Source organism: Astyanax mexicanus, unplaced genomic scaffold (assembly GCF_023375975.1).
Source record: "Astyanax mexicanus isolate ESR-SI-001 unplaced genomic scaffold, AstMex3_surface scaffold_31, whole genome shotgun sequence".
In the NCBI taxonomy this organism is placed as follows: Eukaryota; Metazoa; Chordata; class Actinopteri; order Characiformes; family Acestrorhamphidae; genus Astyanax; species Astyanax mexicanus.
The window spans coordinates 5,942,858-5,965,666 of NW_026040041.1; the positions used below are offsets into that span (position 1 = coordinate 5,942,858).

Genomic DNA, 22,809 nt, shown 5'->3' on the forward strand with positions numbered 1-22,809 from the left:
TGTATTACAGTCTGTCAGAATGAGCGTGTTGTGGATCATATGAACATTATAGTGTATTATAGAGCGCCCCCTACTCTTCCTGTAGTGTATTATAGTCTGTCAGAATGAGCGTGTTGTGGATCATATGAACATTACAGAGCATTACAGAGCGCCCCCTACACTTCCTGTAGTGTATTACAGTCTGTCAGAATGAGCGTGTTGTGGATCATATGAACATTATAGAGTATTATAGAGCACCCCTATGCTTCCTGTAGTGCATTACAGTCTGTCAGAATGAGCGTGTTGTGGATCATATGAACATTATAGAGTATTATAGAGCACCCCTATGCTTCCTGTAGTGCATTACAGTCTGTCAGTATGAGCGTGTTGTGGATCATATGAACATTATAGAGCATTATAGAGCAGCCCCTACGCTTCCTGTAGTGTATTACAGTCTGTCAGAATGAGCGTGTGAATCATATGAACATTATACAGCATTATAGAGCGCCATCTACGCTTCCTGTAGTGTATTACAGTCTGTCAGAATGAGCACGTTGTGGATCATATGAACATTACAGAGCATTATAGAGCGTTCCCTACACTTCCAGTAGTGTATTACAGTCTGTCAGAATGAGCGTGTTGTGGATCATATGAACATTATAGAGCATTATAGCGCACCCCCTACGCTTCCTGTAGTGTATTACAGTCTGTTTGTTAGAATTAGTGTGTTGTGGATCATATGAGCATTATAGAGCGCCCCTACACTTCCTGTAGTGTATTACAGTCTGTCAGAATGAGTGTGTTGTGGATCATATGAACATTATAGAGCATTATAGCGCACCCCCTACGCTTCCTGTAGTGTATTACAGTCTGTTTGTTAGAATTAGTGTGTTGTGGATCATATGAACATTATAGAGCATTATAGAGTGCCCCCTACACTTCCTGTAGTGTATTACAGTCTGTCAGAATGAGCGTGTGGATCATATGAACATTACAGAGCATTATAGAGCGCCCCCTATTCTTCCTGTAGTGTATTATAGTCTGTCAGAATGAGCGTGTTGTGGATCTTATGAGCATTATAGAGCATTATAGAGCGCCCCTATGCTTCCTGTAGTGTATTACAGTCTGTCAGAATGAGCGTGTTGTGGATCATATGAACATTATAGAGTATTATAGAGCACGTCCTACACTTTCTGTAGTGTATTACAGTCTATTAGAATGAGCGTGTTGTGGATCATATGAACATTATAGAGCATTATAGAGCACCCCCTACGCTTGAGCGTGTTGTGGATCATATGAACATTATAGAGTATTATAGAGCGCCCCCTACACTTCCTGTAATGTAAAATTGTGTGCAGCTCAAATGTGTGTGTGTGTGTGTGAGAGAGTACAGAGACAAAAATATCACCTTTCACTTCTCATGCACTCACCTCATAAAAACGTCACACACACTTAACTTGGCTGCCACAAACACACACACACACACGCTTGGCTGACTCCATATTTTCCATCCAATCAGAGCGTCCTCCTGGAGTGATTGGTCAGGGTCAGAATCCCATGAGGTGTGTAAAAATCCCACACACACACTTTTGAGTTTGGAGTTTGTGTGTGTGTGTGTGTGTGTGTGTGTGTGTGTGTGTGTGATGAGAATCATGTCTAGATGGATGGATTTTCCCCCTCCCTCTCTCCATCATGCGCACACACACACACACACACACACGTCTGGTTACTGCCCTGTAATGACAAGCTGGGATGATGCCAGTAGATGAGGACAGACTGTGTGTGTGTGTGTGTGTGTGTGTGTGTGTATTGCCACATGGTGGTCCTCATTTATACACTCAGCTCCAGAATTACAGTCTGTTCCTCACAAATGAGCCTACCAACAGTGCACACACACACACACACACACACACACACACACACACACACACACACCGAGTTTAAGATTCAAAAAATAAATATACAGGTACAGATAAGCCAACCAATCAGTGCCTAATAACAGCAATGGCACCCAATTAGTACTAATTAGCAGTAATTAGTATTAGTAGCATCAATCAGAACTAGGCAATCAGTTCTCATTAGCAGTAATACTAACCAATCAGAGCTCAGCTGCAGTCAGGCCATCAAATCAGTATCGGCAGCTATAATTCCAACCAATCAGTACGTAGAAGGAGTAATTCTAATGAATCAGTGCTTAGTATCAGTAATACTAAGCAACCAGTCAATGGTATTACAACCAATGATGTAAAATCAGAACTCAGTAGCAATAACTCCAACCAATCAGAACTCAGTAGCAATAACTCCAACAAATCAGAAAATTAGCAATAACTAAAAACAATCAGGACATATTATCAGCACTGCCTACCAATAATTACTCAGTATCAGCAATTCCAGCTAATCAGTTTTCAGTATCAGCAATGCCAATCAATACTTAATTAGTATCAGCAATTCCAGCCAATCAGGACTCAGTATCAGCTATTCTAATCAATCAGTACTCATTATTAGCCTTGCCAACCAATCAGTATTCAGTATAAGGAATGATAAACCAATCAGTATTCAGTATAAGCAATGCTAAACCAATCCGTGCTCATTAACTTTAACACTAACAAATTAGTGCTCAGTATTAACAATTCCAACCAATCAGTGCTCAGTATTAACAAAACCAACCCATCAGTACCTGGTATTAACAATTCCAACCAATCAGTACCTGGTATTAACAATTCCAACCAATCAGTACCTGGTATTAACAATTCCAACCAATCAGAACCTGGTATTAACAAAACCAACCCATTGGTACTTAGTAGCTATAATTCCAACCAATCGGAACTCAGCAACCCCAACTAATTAGAACTAATCAGAAGCAGATTTTCTTAGCCATCAGAACTCAGTAGAAGCATTGCCTTTAATCAGTACAGAAAATCAGCATTTTTTAAATAATTTGTTAAATAAAAATTGTATTTGTTTTGTATGTGTTTTTCTAAGCTTTTATTTTAAGTTAAATTAAATAGAAATCAGATATAGTTTTATATAGTTTAGAGTTAGAATGGAGGAACACTTACAGTCGGTTGCATAACGTACTGCTGATGGGGCATCCATGATGTGCTCTGGACCTGCAGATACAAACATACACATTTATACCCAGAAACAGGCATTGTGGGTAAAATACTCAGAAACAGGCATTGTGGGTAAGCTGTCTGCACAGAACTGCATTATACTGAATATGTTTACTGTCATTATAGAGTCATTTAGTTTACTCCGGTCTGAAAACAGCCATTTATTCCTCTCATTTTAACCATAATGATTCATAAACCACCATCATCACACCCATAAAACCTGTCTGCTGCAGAAAAGCTGGAATAACTGTCTCAGAGTTCGAGTTCCAGAATTATAAATCAAGCTGTAAATCAATCGCAGCAAATAAACAGACGCTGTGTTCTTTAACCTTTATTTTTTAAGTTTCTTTTGCTGAGAAGCATTTGTTGGACATGTCCAGGTAGCCACACCATTAAAATAGCAATCCACCAAAGTCAGAAACTCTTAAAGGGAATGATGAGCAAGTGACACTCTGATTGGTTTATTTCACATTACACCCAAAATACACCCAAGAATAATTAAGAGTACAAAATTACACCTTTTGCTCGTTTCATGCCGTGCAAGGTGTACTTTTCCCATCGTTACGATAGCAAAGGAACACTGACACGCCGTAAATCAAGCTGCACGGTGCACGGTTGATGGCTATAGATCACTATAAATCACTAAAATAGGTCATATAGTCTCAGATATCCTGTATCCAGTGTTCTTCCCTCACTCTCTCTTTCTTTGTGCTGTTATATATCCAGTATTTCAGAGCTGATGAAGCCGTTTCCTGCAGCAGAGCGGCTCTCTCTGAGCCGTGGACTGAAGGATGGAGATGTGAGAGAGGTGAAGGCTGAAGGTCATGAAGCTGGAGAAGCTTCTAGAACAGCAGGATTAATATCCGCTCAGTTTCTGATCAATCAGCTTACAGCAGCTGTTTAATCAGAGAGAGACACAGTAACCTTCAACAGATTCACTCATCATACACACACTCATCATACACACACACTCATCATACACACACACTCATCATACACACACACACACACAGTTTTATACCTGATATGTGGAGACGGGTGAGGCAGTGATGAAAGGCGTGATGGAGGTTTGGGCGATCATTCTGTTAGAAGAAAAACTGTATGGAGAAGAATAAAACCTAAAAAGAGAGAGAGAGAGAGAGAGAGAGAGAGAGAGAGGGAGAAAAGTAGTATTTTTAGACCAATATCAAACACACTGAAACCCTCATCCAGCATCAAACTATAGAAGATCAGGATGTGATTCCTAAACTGTTTGGTTGTTTGGTTTTACAAGCAGTTGAGTGTTGGAGCAAATCGTTGTGTCCAATGAAAAACTTTTATTTCCATTTTTGTGGATTTTAGTTTACTTCATAATTTAAACAGAAAACTCTCCCTTACACTTTGCCAACATTTCTTAATGAACGGATCAATGGAAACACTTAATAAAGACCTGAAATTTGCATTGACTTCCACTGAAATTTAAAACATTATTTTCTCTCTCCTGTAAAGTTGCTGTTTTGAAGACACTTGTTTTTCATTGGACAACAATGAAATACAGTATGTGTTTTTTTGGTTGTTTAGCTTTCACAATGTCTGTTTGGTTGGTTTTCTGGTCGTTTAGATGAATATGCATGGAAGTGACTGGTCAATTTTAATATTTGGGTTTTAAGATAGTAGGCTTGGAGGTAATGGGGTGTTTGAATGTCAGAAAATAAGTGTTTTGGTTTGCAGGTGACCAGTAGCATTAGTAGTATTACAGGTGACTGGGCTTTTGAGTTTCAGGGCTTGCAGGTGACTGGGTGGTTGGTCTTGCCATTGACTGGTTATTTGGGCAGATGTGCTTCCCATTAACTGAGCAATTTGGGAGGTTGCTCTTGCCATTGACTAATAATTTGGGTAGTTAGGTTTGAAGTTGACTGGGCATTTGGTTGTCTGGGCTTGTAGGTGGCTGGGCATTTGTGTGGTTGGGCTTGCCACTGTCTGGTTCTTGGGGCAGATGGGCATTTCAATTGACTGGACAATTTGGGAGGTTGCGCTTGCTATTGACTGGTTATTTGGGTGGTTGGTGTTGCATGTGACTAGAAATTTGGGCGGTTGGTCTTTTGTGATTAACTTGGCAATTGGGTAGTTGGGTTTGCAGTTGACTAGGTTATTTTGGGTGGTTGGTCTTACCATTGACATTTTAAGCATTTTGGTAGTTAGACTTGAAGTTGACTGGGCATTTGGGTAGTTGGGCTTGCCAATGACTGGTTATTTGGGCAGATGGGCTTTTAGTTGATTGGGCACTTGGGTGGTTGGTCTTGCAGTTGACTGGGCAAGTTGGGAAGTTAGGCTTGTAGGTGGCTTGGCATTTGGGTAGCTGGGCTTCCCATTGGCTGGTTCTTGGGGCAGATGGGCTTTCAATTGATTGAACAATTTGGGTGGTTGGGCTTGCCGATGACTGGGCATTGGGTTGTCTGGGCTTGCAGGTGGCTTTGCATTTGGCTTTCTAGACCAAGGATTTGTGTCTGGGTGTCTTGGTTTGCTGAAAATGGGTGTAATTTGTGTGTTTAGGTATCTGGGCTTGAAGAATTCACTTTGTTGGAGTTTCTAATTTCTAATAGAGGCTAATAGATCTCACTGCTGGAGGAATTTACGTCAACAGGATTTTTATATACATATCGTAAAAAATTTAGGAATGAAACCTGTTTTATTTGTTGCAGCCACAGCATAAATATTAATGTATGTGTGTTTGTGGAGCTTACCCATTCTGCATAGTTGCAGGATCGTATGTTAATGTCACTCCGGTCTGCAACAGAGACGTATACATACTGGAGCTTTACATACAAATGATGTTTATATGACTGAAATAATGTGTATATATTTAAACATTTTCATAATCTTTTCCCTAAAATAAATGAAAAAAAAAACTAATCTCTACATAAAGAAGTAATGAAGTGCTTATAAATATATAATACAACAACTCTTTTCTCTTTTCTTCTCAGTCTTTTTGTTTTGGTTGTTGTTCTCATCCCTCTCTCTCTTTCTCTCTCTCTCTTTCTCTCATTCTGTCTTCCTCCCTCGGAGAATCACTAATCCTCTCTCAGGCTGCTGAACACAGCAGATTTTATCTGCATCCCTACTGCTCTATCTCTCTGTATCTCTATCTATCTCTCTCTCTCTCTCCCTTTCTGCTCTCTCTCTCCTTCTCTCTCTCCTCCTTTGTCTTCCTCCATCCCTTCCTCCTTCCTCCCCGTGGGCATCATCACTCCCATCATGTCAGAAGAGACATGAGAAATAGGTTAAAGATCCCATTAAACAGACTGCAGCTCCACCTCAGTCTATATCATGCGGATTAAATGGACTTTAAAAAGATATTTTACTGGTTTCACTGAGAACGTGGAGATTATTTGAGTTATTTATAAGTTATTTAGATCTTTAAAAGGTTCTCTGACCTCTCCATCTCTGCTCCACGCTCTGCTGTGTGAGTATTTGGTCTGAGTCTGTTTCTTCTTTTGTCCTCCATCAGCAAACTTACACAACAACGGCTCTGGAGGGGCTGCAGAAAGAAAGAGAGAGAGAGAAAGAGAGAGAGAGAGAGAGAGTGAATAACAGTGTACTGTAATGAGAAAACTAATAAAATACATCCTCTAGGCACTATTAGCATACATAATTATTAGCTGCAATGTACATTTTCCAAAAAACCTAATGCATATTTCGCACTATGTGCATTATGAGTACGGTAAGGAACTAAACACTAGTAAGGAACAGGGGTGTGGCCATGTTTTCCTTCTAATTCAGCAGGTCTCACTGGGTGGCGGTGGCTGAAAATTGTTTTTTGGGTGAGTAAAGAGCTTTCATTTATTTAAAGTTGGCTTAGATTTACAGATTTACACTAAGGCTGGGTGCAGCAGCATTAGCATTAGCAGCTAACCACTAGCGCTACACTAAGGAATCCTGAGTGTTCTGGTAAGCCAGGGTGATATTATCTAGCAGTTGGTCCCATGTAGCTTTAGATTGTGTTAACACAGTAAACATGCAGACTACAGTTCGATATACTCTCCTCTGAATGGTGAAAGAAGTAGCGCTTATAAACAGTAAGTAGCGCTTATAAACACTTATAAGCGCATCTGTTAACTTGTTAATCTGCATCCACCCATTCCCACTCCATTCCCACACAATCCTGTCCAAATTCCCAGGATTTCCAGTTATTAAAACAAGGCCTGCAGAATAACAGGGATTTTCCATTATGTAATATATGCACACACACTTTCCATAACACATGTTGTCCTAAAGGACCTGAGAGAGACCTTCAGCAGTCTGTGGGAACTTCTATAAAGTTTAATAAAGCTAAAGGGGAAAAGTTGAGTGTTAATTTCCGAGTCTCCTACTGAACCTCCAGCCAAACGCTAATCGCATAATAAGTGCAGCTGCCTTAAACACAGACAAACAGTCAGGTGGGTTTTAGAGTTTTAGAGGTGGAAACTTCCAAAATAGCCACAGGAAATGACATCACAATTACACTGGAGCTAACTGGGAGTAATAGTGTCTTCAGACACACATATTAATGTTCTAGTGAATGAATTAGTTACACTGTGTGCACTCATCCTCATAAACTGTATTAAACTGTATACTTTATTTTTCTGACTATTAGGCGCACTGAATTATAATGCACATTATGTGACACTAGTAAGGAACAGGGGTTGCCATGTTTTACTTCTAATTCAGCAGGTAAACCTAAGATAATCTAAGTAAACAAAACTGTAATTCTTATAAAAAACTTTCTTTTTTTTACTTAAACGAGTGCTGGATGTTAATCTACACAGATTTCTCTCCTAAAAACGTTATTACTTGGGTGAGTAAAGTGCTTCCATTTATTTTCAGTAAGCTGAAAATTAGTAATTAGTAAGTAAATTCCAGATTTCCAATAAGGCTGGGTGCGGCTACCTTAACTGGTAGTGTTATCAAGATGAACCCTGAGTGTTCTGGTAAGCCAGGGCAATATTAGCTACCAGTTTGTCCCATGTTGCTTGTTTTAACACAATAAATGCGCAGACTACAGTCCGATAATACTTACCTCTGAACGGATCTAGAGATCTAGAGCTTAGCATAGTTAGCGTGGCTAATGCTAATGCTGCTCCAGCAGTGCTCATCTCTAAACAGAAAGAGCTAGCGCATACTGGCCTGGTTAGCATGGCTAATGCTAATGCTGCTTCAGCCTTGGTGCTGGAGAAACTTCACTGAAACTCCTGTATAACTCTGTACTTCAGTGACGTGGCTTTATTGCTCTTTAATACCCGACTGTTAGAAATCATACATAAGGAGCACCAGATTATAAGGAACACTGATTTTTGGGGAAATTAAAGGATGTTAAGTGCACCTTATAGTCTGAAAAATATGGTAGTTGCACCCAAGGAATTAAACAACTAGAATGAAACTTGGTAGGTAGTTTGGACATTGTGAGCCATGCTAATGATTCAAGTTTCACGCTTGACTATATATATGGTCTTATTTTGTGTTGGTAGCATATTTGGTAGGTGTAAAATATGAAGCCTTGGTGTTAAAAACGCAGTTCCAACCATTAGAAGAGTTTCAGAGGGGTGGTATTGTAGGGTTCCAGGAAGCAGGACATTCAGTGAGCTGTGATGCTATCCATATATCTTACCATTAGTGCCAATACCATTGGCAGATGGCTGTATGACAAAGGGTTACATGCACATGGACTATCACAAAACTGCCCTTAACACTGTCAACATTGCCAAAGACTGCAGTGGTGTCTTTTCAGACTATCATGAAGTGAAGATCCAGTCACAAGACAATGCTCGTCCACACACTGCTGCCGTCTCGAGAGCTTGTGTTGCATTGCCATTAATAAATAAAGGCGCTCTAATCAATCAAACTGATCAGATTGTTGAGACTAAGTAGGGGGTGCTCTAATCGGACTGATCTCCAGTCGACCGCAGCGACATGACCCGACATATAAATAAATAACCAACACATTTCCTATAGATTTTTCAACACACACCAATTTCTGATCAATAGAGCTGAAGAGAAAGGTCTACAGGAACAGCCGGAGTCACCGCAGTGTCCCTACAGAGATCAATACCGCTGCAGCAGGAGCACTGTGATCAGGGAGTGGGCTGCTAATTGATTAATGATCAATGAAGACATGTACAGTAATGAGAAGAGTCTCGTCATTGTAGCTGAAGAAGGTCATAGTGACTCTAAGAAGAAGATCAGATTGGATATACTGTAAATATGCACTGCTTAAAGATGGGGAACATATTCTGTTTTATTTGCATATTGTTCTCTGTCATAGGACTCTAGATGACTCCAGGGGACTCTAGATGAATGGGATGGGAAACTCTAGACAGCAGAGATATAACTCTCTAGAACAGAGATGGAACCCTTTAGATAAGAGAAACTGGACACTCTATGCAGCAAAGGTGACACTTTGTGTAAGACAAAGATGATACTGTATAGATAGAGAAGATATGAAGCTCTAGACAGCAGAACTCGAAATCCTTAGATAGTAGAGATGACACTCTCAAGCCACGAGAGATGACTTTCTCTTGATAATCAAGGTAAAACAGTAGAGATTAGACTTAGAACTGTACATAAAAAGAATGGGATACTTTATAGACAGCAGAGATGGGACTCTAGATAACAAAGACAGCAAAAATGTACTCCCTAAGACTCTAGATACAATATAAATTAGATAGTCTCTAGATAGCAGGGATGGGACTCTACATAACAAAGAGGAGGATATAATGGTATTGGCATTTCCTAGACAGCAAAGATGGAACTCTATAGATATTAGAGATAGAACAGTGTCAAGTGAAATTGAACTCTCTAGATAACAGAAACAGGACCTTCTGTCCAGCAACCATAACACTCTATACAGGACAAATGGGACTCTCAAGATAACAGAGATACTACTGCCTAGATGGAGAAGATGTGATACTCTAGACAGCAGAGATGGGATTCTTTAGATAATAGAGATGACACTCTTCAGGCAGCAGAGATGACTCTTGATAATCGAGGTGGAACAGCAGAGATTAGACTTAAAACTGTAGATATTTGTTTTTGGAATACCCTGTCTAGAAAGTGTCCTATATCTGACACTCTAAATGCAAAATAGGATGCTCTCCCAGGACACCAGAGATAGGACACTGTCTAGACAGCAGAAAATAGACTCCATAGGACCCTAGATAACAGTATTGTGTCTCCCCAGAGAGCAGAGCTGGAACTCTGTAGATAGTAGAGTTGGAACAGTGTAGTCAAGAGAGATAGCACTCTAACAAAATAGAGAAATAAGTTTAGATAACAGAAATACTCTATTGGCAGGATCATTGTCAATATTTAGAAAGCAGCAACAAGGCAGTCTAGAAACCAGAGATATGAGTCTTTAGATAGTATAGATGACTCTCTCTAGGCAGTAGAGATGGGACAGTTGAGGTTAAGAGAGATGGCACTCTAGAGAATGGAAATAAGACACTCAAGACAGCAGAGATGACACTCTCTTGGCAGGATAATTGTCAAGCTTTAGATAGCAGACATAAGACCATCTAGAAAGCAGAGTTTTGTGTCTTTAGATGATAATCCAGAAGGAACAGTAGAGATTAAAACTGAAAATAAAATAAATGATAAATGAGATACACTCAGCAGAGATGGGATTTTAGATAACAAAAAGGAGTCTGCCTAGGAAGAAGATAGCAAAGGTGACACTCTATATAGGATGGATGGGATTCTCAAGATAACAGAGATGATACTGTCTAAGAGAAGATATGACACTCTCTAGACATCAGAAATGGAACTCTATAGATTGCAGAGATGGGACAGAATTTGGAATATTTAGATAGTAGAGATGACTCTCTCTAGACAGCAGTGATAGGACACTGTCTAGACAGCAGAAAATAGACTCCATAGAACACTAGATAGTATTGGGAATCCCTAGACAGCAAAGATGGAACTGTATAGCTAACAGAGATAGGACAGTATAGTCTCAAAAGATGGCACTCTAGAAAACTGAGATGGAACTCCCTAGATAACAGAAACTGGACCTGCTGGATGGAAAATGTAACACTCTATATAGAACAGTTGGGACTCCAAGATTATAGTGTTTAAATAGAGAACATATGACACTCTCTTGATTGCAGAATTTGGATTCTTTAGATACTGTAGCAGATATAACACAACTAGACAGCACTCTAGATAGTAGAGATGAATATCTCTTTATAATGGGGTTGGAATAGTAGACATTAGACTTAGAACTGAACATAAAAGGAAGCGGATACTATCTATACAGCAGAGATGGGAAAGTGTAGCAAAGTTAATATGAAACTCTCTAGATAAAAGAAATGGGACTCAAGAAATCAGAGAAGACACTTCCGGGACAGGATAATTGTCAATATTTATATAGCAGACATAATACTATATAGAAAGCAGAGATAGGGGTCTTTAGATAATAGAGATGGGACTTTCTATTAAACTAAAAAATTAGATAATCTCTAGATAGCAGAGAAGGGACTCTAGATAATGAAGAGGAGGATCTCCCTAGATAGCATAGATGGGACATTATCTAGACAGCAGTAAATAGACTCCATAAGACTCTAGATAACAGCATTGAGACTCCTCAGACAGCAAAGGTGGTAATCTATAGACAGCAGAGATGGGAAAGTGTAGTAAAGATGTGATGGTACTCTACGTCTCTCAAGATAACAGATATGATACTGTTTAGATAGCGAATATATGACACTATAGACAGCAGAAATTGGAATCTTTTGACGGTAGAGATGATACTGTCTAGACATTGTAATCAAGAGAGATGGTACTCTAGAGAACAGAGATGGGACACTCAAGACAGCAAAGATGAAAGGATAATTGTCAATCTTTAGATAGCAGACACACAGAAAATCTAGAAAGCAGAGATGGGACTCTTTAGATAGTAGAGATGACACTCTCTAGGCAGTAGAGATGCGACTCTAGATAACAAAGAGAAGAATCTCCCTAGGCAGAAGATTGCAAAGGTGACACTCTATATAGGACGAATGGGACTCTTAAGATAACAGAGATGATACTGTCTAGATGGAGAAGAGATGACACTCTTTTGACAACAGAAATTAGAATCTCTAGACAGTAGAGATGATTCTCTCTTTTGATAATCGAGGAACAGTTGAGATTAGACTTAGATCTGAACATTAAAGAAACAGTATACTCTCTAGACAGCAGAGATGAGACTTTAGATAAGAAAGATGAGACTCTTTAGAGACAGCAGAGATGGAGTGATGAGAAGGTTAAATCTGGATGTTGTTATTTGGTTGGACAGCTCTGTGTCTGATGGTTGAGTCTGTTGTATTTTGTGATCAGTGTGGGTGAACGGAGACTGTCATACAGAAACAGTAGTGTGATTCTCTCTCTCTCTCTCTCTCTCTCTCTCTCTTTCTCTCTCAGGCTGTCGGTTTGACAGGTGTTTTATATTCTCCATCACAGTGGAAGGTCTAAGCTAAACAGTATGTATGCAGGGTTATCTCCCTCTGTTTCTCTCATGAATACTGAGTGCTGTTAAAGCCTCACTCTGCACACGTCTCACTCTGCAGTCTATAGGGAGCTGATTTACCCTGAATTTTACACTTTCATTCTATCAGTACTTATAATGTAACATTATTTTTTATTATTTTATACTTCATACTTAAAAGGCAGTTATTTTCAGACCAAGATTAGGTCTAAATTCCTAATACATAGATTTCCTTTTGGAGATTGGCTGTTGCTACTACAATTTAACTCAAGACTAAGCTCTGTCCTTGACTCTGAAACTGAAAATGGACCAAAACATTTTTCTATTTGGACTTCATTTTATATACACACTAATTCTACTACTATTATGTTCCACCACCCCTGCTTTTGCCCCCATGATTGAAAAATGTCAAAAAATGTCCTGTAAGGTGGCAAAACGAGACAATAGGCCATATTTTACACATCTATAGACAAGCTGTCAACCATGCAGTTTGACAAAGGCATGCCACTTTGTCCTTACTTTTGTAACAACTAAGTTCTAGTTTATTCCATTAGCAGATTTCCTGACAACAACTTTTTTTTCCTGAATTAAGCAAAAATATCTGCCAATACAGTATAATACAGCACATTTAGTAGATCAAAACACATAAAACAAGTACAAGAAAGTCAGAAATAAGCTATTATTGTCACCCTGGCCAGACACATGACAGACACATGCAGATACAAAACACACAGTTTATTAATAAAGCAGAAAGGCTTATAGGAGTAGTATGGGACAGGCAGGGTCAGTAACAATATGGCGGCAAATGTAATCAACGTACCAGAGAGAGTAGTCAGGCAAAACAGGGTGAAACAAAGTAAAATTAGCAAAGAGAGGGCTACGGCAAAAGTAGTTCAATATGCGAAAATAGTTCGGCAACAAAATAAACAAAAACTCGGCAGGGAACAGAGCAAACAGAGGGGTATTTATAATAGACAGGCCAGGTGAAAACAATCAGTATCTGGAAGAGCATGATGGTGAGTCAGGGAAGTCCAGTGTGAGTGCATTCTGGGAAGTGGAGTCTTTGTTGTGTAGTTCAGAGTTGAGAACAGGCAGACTGACAGCATTAGGACTGATAATTGTTTTTATAATATGACTGTAATAATCACAAAATTTAGAATTAATTATTTTCTACATTGGGCGGCACGGTGGCGCGGTGGGTAGCACTTCCGCCTCACAGCAAGACGGCCTGGGTTCGATTCCCGGCTGGGGCGACCCGGGTCTTTCTGTGTGGAGTTTGCACGTTCTCCCCGTGTCTGCGTGGGTTTCCTCCGGGTTCTCCGGTTTCCTCCCACAGTCCAAAGACGGCACGTTCAGGCTAATTGGGACTTGATTGAAATTGCCCCTTAGGTGTGAGTGTGTGAGTGAATGTGTCTGTGTGTCTGTCTGTGTCTGTCTGCCCTGCAATGGATTGGCGGCCTGTCCAGGGTGTATCCTGCCTTCCGCCCGATGCCGGCTGGGATAGGCTCCAGCACCCCCCCGCGACCCTTAATGGATAAAGCGGTTGATAATGACTTGACTTGACTTGACTTGACTATTTTCTACATTAAACTACATTTAAGGATATTTCTTCCTTTAGATTAAACAATCATTATTTTGCAGTGCTTCTGAGGAGTTTATCTGATGTTAAATTTGTGAAGTTTATTAAATGATGCTGAGATATTCAGTCTATTAAATTCATGTAAACCCGAAGGCAATATTACGCTTGTCAGAAAGCAACAAACGAGGCGGACTCTGAGCGGAACAGATGGAAACAGGAAGAGCTGATGCAGGAACATCGTGACTCGTATCTGGAGTAAGTGGTCCTCCAGGAGAACACACAGTAAAACTGACGACAGCAAACCGGCGCTCATTCATCAGCCCGGGAACGCCGTTCACAAAACAACAATTCAACACTACAGTAACAGCTTATAAACAGCTGAACATACAGCTACACTCAGAGTATAGAGTGTAGAGACGAGCTACTGAAGTGGGACAATTCTGTAGAGATGATGAAACAGTCTATAGGGCTTGATTTAGGGCATTTTAGAGAGTCTTTGCTATCATAACGATGGGAAAAGTACACCTTGTGTTGCCCAATATGTTCACTGACCTCAAAACTTTGATTGTAATCAATTACCTAAGATTTTTTTAATTTAAGATGTGCAGTACTGCAGTGTAGTTGGTTTGGCCTCAACTAGGGTTCAACATTACCTTTTAACAAGAAGCTTAATAATGCTAGTTAAGGTGATTTACTTGTAGTTTGCTATGGTTTATGGTGCAATTCAATATTTATTTTTCAGCTGACTTAAAAAATACCATTAAGGAGAACAATTTATTCCCATTTTCTCCACAATTTCCAAGGACAATTACACAACCCACTCGTTAGGACTCCCCCTATCACTAGTGATCCTCCAACACCAGGAGGGTGAAGAGTAGCACATGCCTCCTCTGATACATGTGAAGTCAGACTCTGCCTTTTTTGAGCTGCTGCTGATGCAGCATTACCGAGTAGCATCACAGCGCTAACGCTCAGAGGAAAGCGCAAAGACTCGGTTCTGATACATCAGCTCACAGACGCAGCCTTGTGCTGATCCACATCACCCTAGCAGTGATGAGGGGAAAGAGCCATCTACGAGCAAGCTGCATGAACAGGATTCGAACTGGCGATCTCCCGCTCGTAGTAGGAGCAGCATTTTTGACCGCTGGTCCACTCGACACCCCCCAAGGAGAAATATTTTAAGCTTTAAAAACATGGTAAAAATGTGTAGTTTAACCACAGTTCCACCTCCAAGCTCCACCTCCAAGCTCCACCTCCTAACTCCACCTCCTAACTTCACCCGAAACACATTTACCGAAAAACTACTCAGACAGTCCTCACAATCTCACACTGCTAGATATGGTTCTGTTATGGTTCTTATTGTGTCTCCTTTGTTTTAGAGGACAGAGGGCTTTATTTTAGCGATGTTTAGTCGGTGTGTCTTTGCTCTCGTAATGACAGGAAAAGTACACCTTGCACGTCTCGAAAAACACAAAACGCATGTACTAATTCTCTTAATTAATCATGGGTGTGGTTAATTGTGGGCGCCATTCTCTTTAAGAGGTAGGTAAGCTCTTACTTTGGCGTGGCCTTATCTTAACAGCTTAACGTTTTTAGGTGTCTCAGCAGAGGAAACTCATGTATGGCTAAGATGGATTGCTGACTGTTGTCAGGGTTTTAATCAGTCAGTGGCGCACCTGTATTTCCTGCTGCCAAGGTGAAAACATAGAAGGAATTTACCTGAACACACCTCACTTCCAGTGTTGGGAGTAACGGCGTTAAAACTAACGGCGTTACTAACGCCGTTACTTTTTTTCAGTAACGAGTAATCTAACTAATTACTATGACTGTAACTATAACGCCGTTACCATTTCCGACACCCCGTTACTGCACGTTACTTTAGCAGCTCTATGAACTTTTTTTTTTTATTTCGCTTTGCCCTGGTTAACCCCTCCTCTGTCCGGTGAACTTGAGCTTCTGGCCGCTGTGCCTGTGGTTTGGCGTGGTGAAGTGAGGCACAATTGTGATGATTTGCGTGCTCTAATCAATTCAGTGATTGCCGAGGACAACCCAAGTTCCGAATTAAGGACGTTAAGCTCTTTTTAGCTGCTCCGGTTTTTGTGGTGCTGCTGCTTTCTATTTTAGAGCTTAGATTCTCTGCCCGAATCCCACCTGACCTGAGGACCGACCCGAAATCAGGCTCCTATTTTTATTTTAAGTAACTAATTATTATTGTTCACTAAAGCGAACGAAATAGCGAAAATTGAAAGTGAAAAACATTTGTGTTAACTGAATCTAATAAAAACGGTAATTAAAAGGAAAAACATAACTATCTCGAACTGTATTTTGTGTTTATAAAACTAACTAAAACGAACTGAAATTACTGATAGAATACCCTCATTTTTGTGTTTAATTTATTTATAAGCGCTGTTGTACAGCGGAGTTGTACAGCAGGGTGTTGTGCCGAGCGCGCGGCACTCGTGGTCCGTTAGTTCTTGTGTAAAGCGCTCGCGCTAGCAAGCCCACCCTAAAATGAACAGAAAAAATAAAAACAAAATAAAATTAAACTATAATAAAAATGAAAAATGTAATCACGTAGCTCTGGGCGCACGTGAACGCCTCCGCGTTTGACTTGCAGCACTGTGTGTAGCTGTTCTTAAAAATCATTTAAATTAAATAATAGTTCTATGCTTCTATGTTACAGTGTTAATTAACATAATTCTGATTATATTTCGCTCATTCAATCAGCCCGAAAACAGACAGTTTATGGGGCGGATCGGGTCAGGCTCATAATGACAGTTTATGGTTCGGGCTTGGGCAGAATGTGCACGGGCTCCGGCTGGGTCGGATTTTTTGGGCAGGATCTAAGCTCTATTATCTTTTGGTGAAGCTGTTATATTAATACCATTTTAACGGGCATTAAATTGTTGTTTTTGTCCATTATTTTGTTTTATATATACATATTTCTTTTGAGTGTGGCTTGGTTTGTTTAATTTCATCCCCAGACGCGTTTTTCCGCTTTTTTCAGTATTACAAGTTTTAGTAATTTTCTTTGGTTGTGTGGAGAATTTCGTTTTATTTTTTTGAAATTCGTTAGATTATATTTTTGTCAACATTTTGGGTTTATTTTCGTTTGTTATTTTTTGTTATTTTTCTAATAATAATAGTAAATGCATAATTGATTTCCTTTTTTTGACGGGCGAATAATAAAAAGTAACGCGATAGTTACTTTTACTGGTAACTAATTACTTTTATAGTGGAGTAACTCCGTTAGTAACTCAGTTACTTTTTTGGAGAAGTAACGAGTAACTATAACTAATTACTTTTTCAAAGTAACGTGCCCAACACTGCTCACTTCCAGACCATCATGCTATTTTAACGAAAATAGACTGTTGATGGGGTATAAGATAACAATAAGCATCGTGACGCGCCCTGCTCAGAGTGTACGATAAGACCTAGAGTGTCATTTCTACAAGCTTTTCTTTGACTGCTACACAATTTCTGTACATAACGCCCTGAATTACAATTCAACATCTCTCTCTTTCTCTCTCTCTTTCTCTTTTTCTCATGCAAATACATCCTCTCTCTCTCTCTCTCTCTCTCTCTCTCTCAAATCCATCCATCATCTGCTCTGAGGAAGTGCTGACTGGCTGCTTTTGCTGTTCTCCTGCTCTCCCACGTTCTCTCAGCTCGTTTCCTGAAGGCTCTCGGAACTGTAATGCAGGTGAACGGGATTCTGGGTAAAGATCACTCTGCTGTAAAGGCTGGAGTGTGTGAACAGCAGGCTTTTCTCACAGCTTTTACAGCAGAAGAGTGAGAAGAGCTGCTAATGCAGGCTTTTATAGAAGGATAGAAGAGGTAGAGCATGGTAGAGTGGTCCAATATTGGAAAATATTACTAATAGTCTATTAGTGGTTGGGTGCCGGTGCCTGACTTCCCTGGATCAGACCTTAAAACTATTATTGGTACCACTTTAAAATAAGACTACCCTTATGAAGGGTTTATAAATGGTTTATTAATTAGATTATTAATTATTATTAATCAGGTTGTAAATGCCTTAAAGCCATTGATTATCAGTTGAACAGGCAACAGTAATCTGTTGTTTGCTTAGTCATTTATTTCAGGCATTTAATTTATAGTAAATTTTTATGTTAAGTATTTTAATATGACAGGTTTTATTCTGATTGATGTAAAAACAAAGGAATAAATGATCGTGGAATCAATATTTAACACATTTTTAGTTCACTGTTGCCATTGCTTTTTATGTGTATGTATAAATGTATTAACTACTTATTAATGGGTTTTTAAAGTTTTTTGCAACCTAATTAATAGCCATTTATAACCCCTCTATAAAGATAGTCTTATTTTAAAGTGGTACCCTATTATTTACAATGCAAAAAAAAAACAGTTTTATATTTTGATTCTTATGTTCTTAGTTCATTATTATTCATTTAATCATATCTTACCATTCTTATCATTTTACTTTACTTTTACTAATATACTTCTCTTTTTTATATTTAAAAATGTGTTTACTTTTTGTGTGTCAGTTTGTTATTATGGTCTTTTAGAATTTTCTATTTTACATATATATATATTTTATTCATATATATTAAAAACATATATATTAATTATTTTATTTATTATGGTTTTTTCTTTTTTTCTTAAATGTTTCAAGTCCCTTTTATATTGTAAATGCTGTGCAACATTTTGTATGAAATTTATTTGTGATTTTATTTTTACATTTTCTTTTTTTTTACGGTGGTAAAATATTATTAAGGAAAGTTAGGAATCAGACAGGGATCATACCTGGAATTGCTGGTGGTGTTTTCAGATATTTGCCATTAAAATGCTGAATAACTACTTCACACTTTTCCGTAGACTCCATCCTGAAAAACAACAGTACAAAAACATCATGCAACATGTATACTACTCATACCATGTCCCATAAATACAGTAATCTCTTTACAGATTACAGCTATTGAAAAAAATAAGAGAGCACTTAAAAATGATGAGTTTCTTTGATTTTACCGAATTAAAAACCTCTGGAATATAATAAAGAGGAAGATGGATGATCACAAACCATCAAACCACCAAACTGAACTGCTTGAATTTTTGCACCAGGAGTAAAGCAGCATAAAGTTATCCAAAAGCAGTGTGTAAGACTGGTGGAGGAGAACATGATGCCAAGATGCATGATTAAAAACTGTGATTAAAAACCAACCAGGGTTATTCCACCAAATATTGATTTCTGAACTCTTTTTCAGCACAGAACAGCATTCTACTTCTACACCGATAGCTCAGACTGTGTGTGTGTGTGTGTGTGTGTGTGTGTGTGTGTGTGTCAGCTGGTGTTGTCAGCTGTAACTAACTCAGTCCGGCTGTAATTGTCTCTGATAGCGCTAATAAGAGGAACCCAAACATTTAATCCAGTTTACCTACAGACACACACACACACACACAGTCCGACAGGGCAGAGCAGGGAGGGTTTCAGGTGTGCAGGGTGGTTTACCTGGCGAATCCGACTCCTCGACTGACCCCGTTAGCGTCCCGCAGGATCCGTGTGGAGATCACATGACCAAACGGCTTCAGCATCCCCTCCAGATCCTGCTCATCCATCCCCACCGGCAGATTAGAGATATACAGATTAGTGGGGTCCTGCTCCTGCTGCTGCAGAGAGAGAGAGAGAGAGAGAGAGAGAGAGAACGAGAGACAGAGAGAGATAGAGAGAGATCGAGAATTAGCATCAACTATCAGATTTTAGAGATTAGTGATGTATTTCTCTTAAACTGTGAGCAGAAAAGTTTTACAGGCTCCTCCAGAATCCAGAAAAACAACATCACCTCACACATAAGCTAGTGTTACTCATAGAATAATATTCAGTCTCCTCATTAACCCTCTGTGTGTCACGAATGAGGATGGAGGGATGGACGTAAGTGCACAATATATTTTATTTAAACAAACTAGATTATAAAAACAGAAAACAAAACACGGGTAACGCAATAACTCAAAAAAACAAGATAAGGATATAAATCTAACTAAGACAAAGACTAGAAAAACTGAGGAAACATGAAACTCTAAATATAACTCTAAACATAAAATAACCTGAGAACACAAAGATTACAACCTGAACAAACTTGGAACACTTACATACAGAGGACAAGGATACAAAGATACTAAGGATACAAAGATACTAAGGATACAAAGATACTAAGGATACAAAGATACTAAGGATACAAAGATACTAAGGATACAAAAGACTCAACACTGAACGCTCAAACAGAGGGGCTTAAATACATGAGGAGAGTGAGGAACACCTGGGCTTGGATAACGAGGGGGCAGGGTTACAAACAAGACACAGGTGAGAACACTAATGGTTAGGGCGGGACTAGGGCGGGGCTAGGGCGGAAACAGGTACAGAAACACAACACAAGCACATGGCAGGGAACACATGACAGGTAAACAGAGGGGCAGGAGCACAAGAGACCAAATGAGGGAGACAGACATGGGCTAAACTGTGACATTACCCCCCCTCAACGGCGCCACTACCAGAGGCGCCGAGAGAGAGGGAACAGAAAAACAAGACAAGGCTAGACAAGACCAGAGAAAGAACACAGGGGCAGGAACTGAGACAGGAGACTAGACAGGAGAAACATACTGGGACTGGAATGGAGACTGGGGAGGTGGAAAAAACAGAGACTGGACAGGGGACGAGAACTGAGACTGGACAGAGGGCTGTACATTGGGCAGGGATGCAGAAAGGGCAGGGGACATGAACAAAGACTGGACAGGGGACGGAGACTGGACGAAAGACTGGACAGGGGACGGAGACTGGACGAAAGACTGGACAGGGGACGGAGACTGGACGAAAGACTGGACAGGGGGCGGAGACTGGACGAAAGACTGGACAGGGGGCGGAGACTGGACAGGGGGCTGGACGTTAGACTCGGACAGAGACTGGACTGTGGAGGAGAACATAGACTGGGCTAGGGGCTTAGACTGGACAGAGGACTTGGGCTGGACAAACTGGGACTGGACAAGACAGGGCGATGGAACCGGGACAAATACACTAACTGGGACTGACACAAATACGGTGACAGGGATGGGAACAGAAAAACCACCGGGGACAGGAATGGGAACAAACACAGACACTGGGACCAGGACAGGGAGAGACATGGGAACAAACAAAACTTGGGGATGCCCAGGACTGGCTAAATTCTGTGGGGTAGTTAGAGGGGCCAGCCTGGGCACAGTTCTTGGGCAGAGGTCCGGGGGCCTTGGGGCGGGCCTAGGAGCCCGTGACCTGGGAGCAGGCCTGGGGATAGGCCTGGGGGCATACAAAGTTCTGGGAGTGGGCACAGGGTCAGAGGCGGCCGGAGCCGCGGGCACAGGGTCAGAGGCGGCCGGAGCCGCGGGCACAGGGTCAGAGGCGGCCGGAGCCGCGGGCACAGGGTCAGAGGCGGCCGGAGCCGCGGGCACAGGGTCAGAGGCGGCCGGAGCCGCGGGCACAGGGTCAGAGGCGGCCGGAGCCGCGGGCACAGGGTCAGAGGCGGCCGGAGCCGCGGGCACAGGGTCAGAGGCGGCCGGAGCCGCGGGCACAGGGTCAGAGGCGGCCGGAGCCGCGGGCACAGGGTCAGAGGCGGCCGGAGCCGCGGGCACAGGGTCAGAGGCGGCCGGAGCCGCGGGCACAGGGTCAGAGGCGGCCGGAGCCGCGGGCACAGGGTCAGAGGGTACCACAAGAGTGGCAGGCACTGCTTGCACTGGAGCAAGTTCTGTAGCAGAGGCAGCAGGTGCTGGAGCTGGAGCTGAGGCAGCAGGTGCTGGAGCTGAGGCAGCAGGTGCTGGAGCTGAGGCAGCAGGTGCTGGAGCTGGGGCAGCAGGTGCTGGAGCTGGGGCAGCAGGTGCTGGAGCTGGGGCAGCAGGTGCTGGAGCTGGGGCAGCAGGTGCTGGAGCTGGGGCAGCAGGTGCTGGAGCTGGAGCTGAGGCAGCAGGTGCTGGAGCTGGAGCTGAGGCAGCAGGTGCTGGAGCTGGAGCTGAGGCAGCAGGTGCTGGAGCTGGAGCTGAGGCTGGAGCAGCGGAAGCTGCTGGTGCTTGAGCTGGAGCTGAGGCTGGAGCAGCGGAAGCTGCTGGTGCTTGAGCTGGAGCTGAGGCTGGAGCAGTGGAAGCTGCTGGTGCTTGAGCTGGAGCTGAGGCCGGAGCAGCAGAAGCTGCTGGTGCTTGAGCTGGAGCTGAGGCCGGAGCAGTGGAAGCTGCTGGTGCTTGAGCTGGAGCTGAGGCTGGAGCAGCGGAAGCTGCTGGTGCTTGAGCTGGAGCAATGGAAGCTGCTGGTGCTTGAGCTGGAGCTGAGGCTGGAGCAGCGGAAGCTGCTGGTGCTTGAGCTGGAGCTGAGGCCGGAGCAGCGGAAGCTGCTGGTGCTTGAGCTGGAGCTGAGGCTGGAGCAGCGGAAGCTGCTGGTGCTTGAGCTGGAGCAATGGAAGCTGCTGGTGCTTGAGCTGGAGCTGAGGCTGGAGCAGCGGAAGCTGCTGGTGCTTGAGCTGGAGCTGAGGCCGGAGCAGCGGAAGCTGCTGGTGCTTGAGCTGGAGCTGAGGCTGGAGCAGCGGAAGCTGCTGGTGCTTGAGCTGGAGCAATGGAAGCTGCTGGTGCTTGAGCTGGAGCCGGCTGTAGAGCTCGGGCAGCGGGTGCTGCTG

The 22,809-nt window shown here is 41.8% G+C and overlaps 1 protein-coding gene across 3 annotated transcripts in view; it reads right to left on the reverse strand.

Annotated features, from left to right (window-relative positions):
- LOC103033149 (RNA-binding motif, single-stranded-interacting protein 3) overlaps positions 1-22,809 on the reverse strand; it is a 105,741-nt gene that overhangs the window by 7,080 nt on the left and 75,852 nt on the right. Inside the window, exons 5-10 of one of the 3 annotated variants that reach the window (XM_049472906.1) lie at positions 19,635-19,789; positions 18,932-19,011; positions 6,506-6,609; positions 5,816-5,859; positions 4,114-4,210; positions 3,039-3,089 (exon numbers count right to left, since the gene is read on the reverse strand). In XM_049472906.1, coding sequence (XP_049328863.1) covers positions 3,039-3,089; positions 4,114-4,210; positions 5,816-5,859; positions 6,506-6,609; positions 18,932-19,011; positions 19,635-19,789 — 531 coding nt within the window. Of the gene's footprint in view, positions 1-3,038; positions 3,090-4,113; positions 4,211-5,815; positions 5,860-6,505; positions 6,610-18,931; positions 19,012-19,634; positions 19,793-22,809 lie in introns of all 3 variants that reach the window. The other 2 variants (XM_049472907.1, XM_049472905.1) reach the window with 2 other exon arrangements.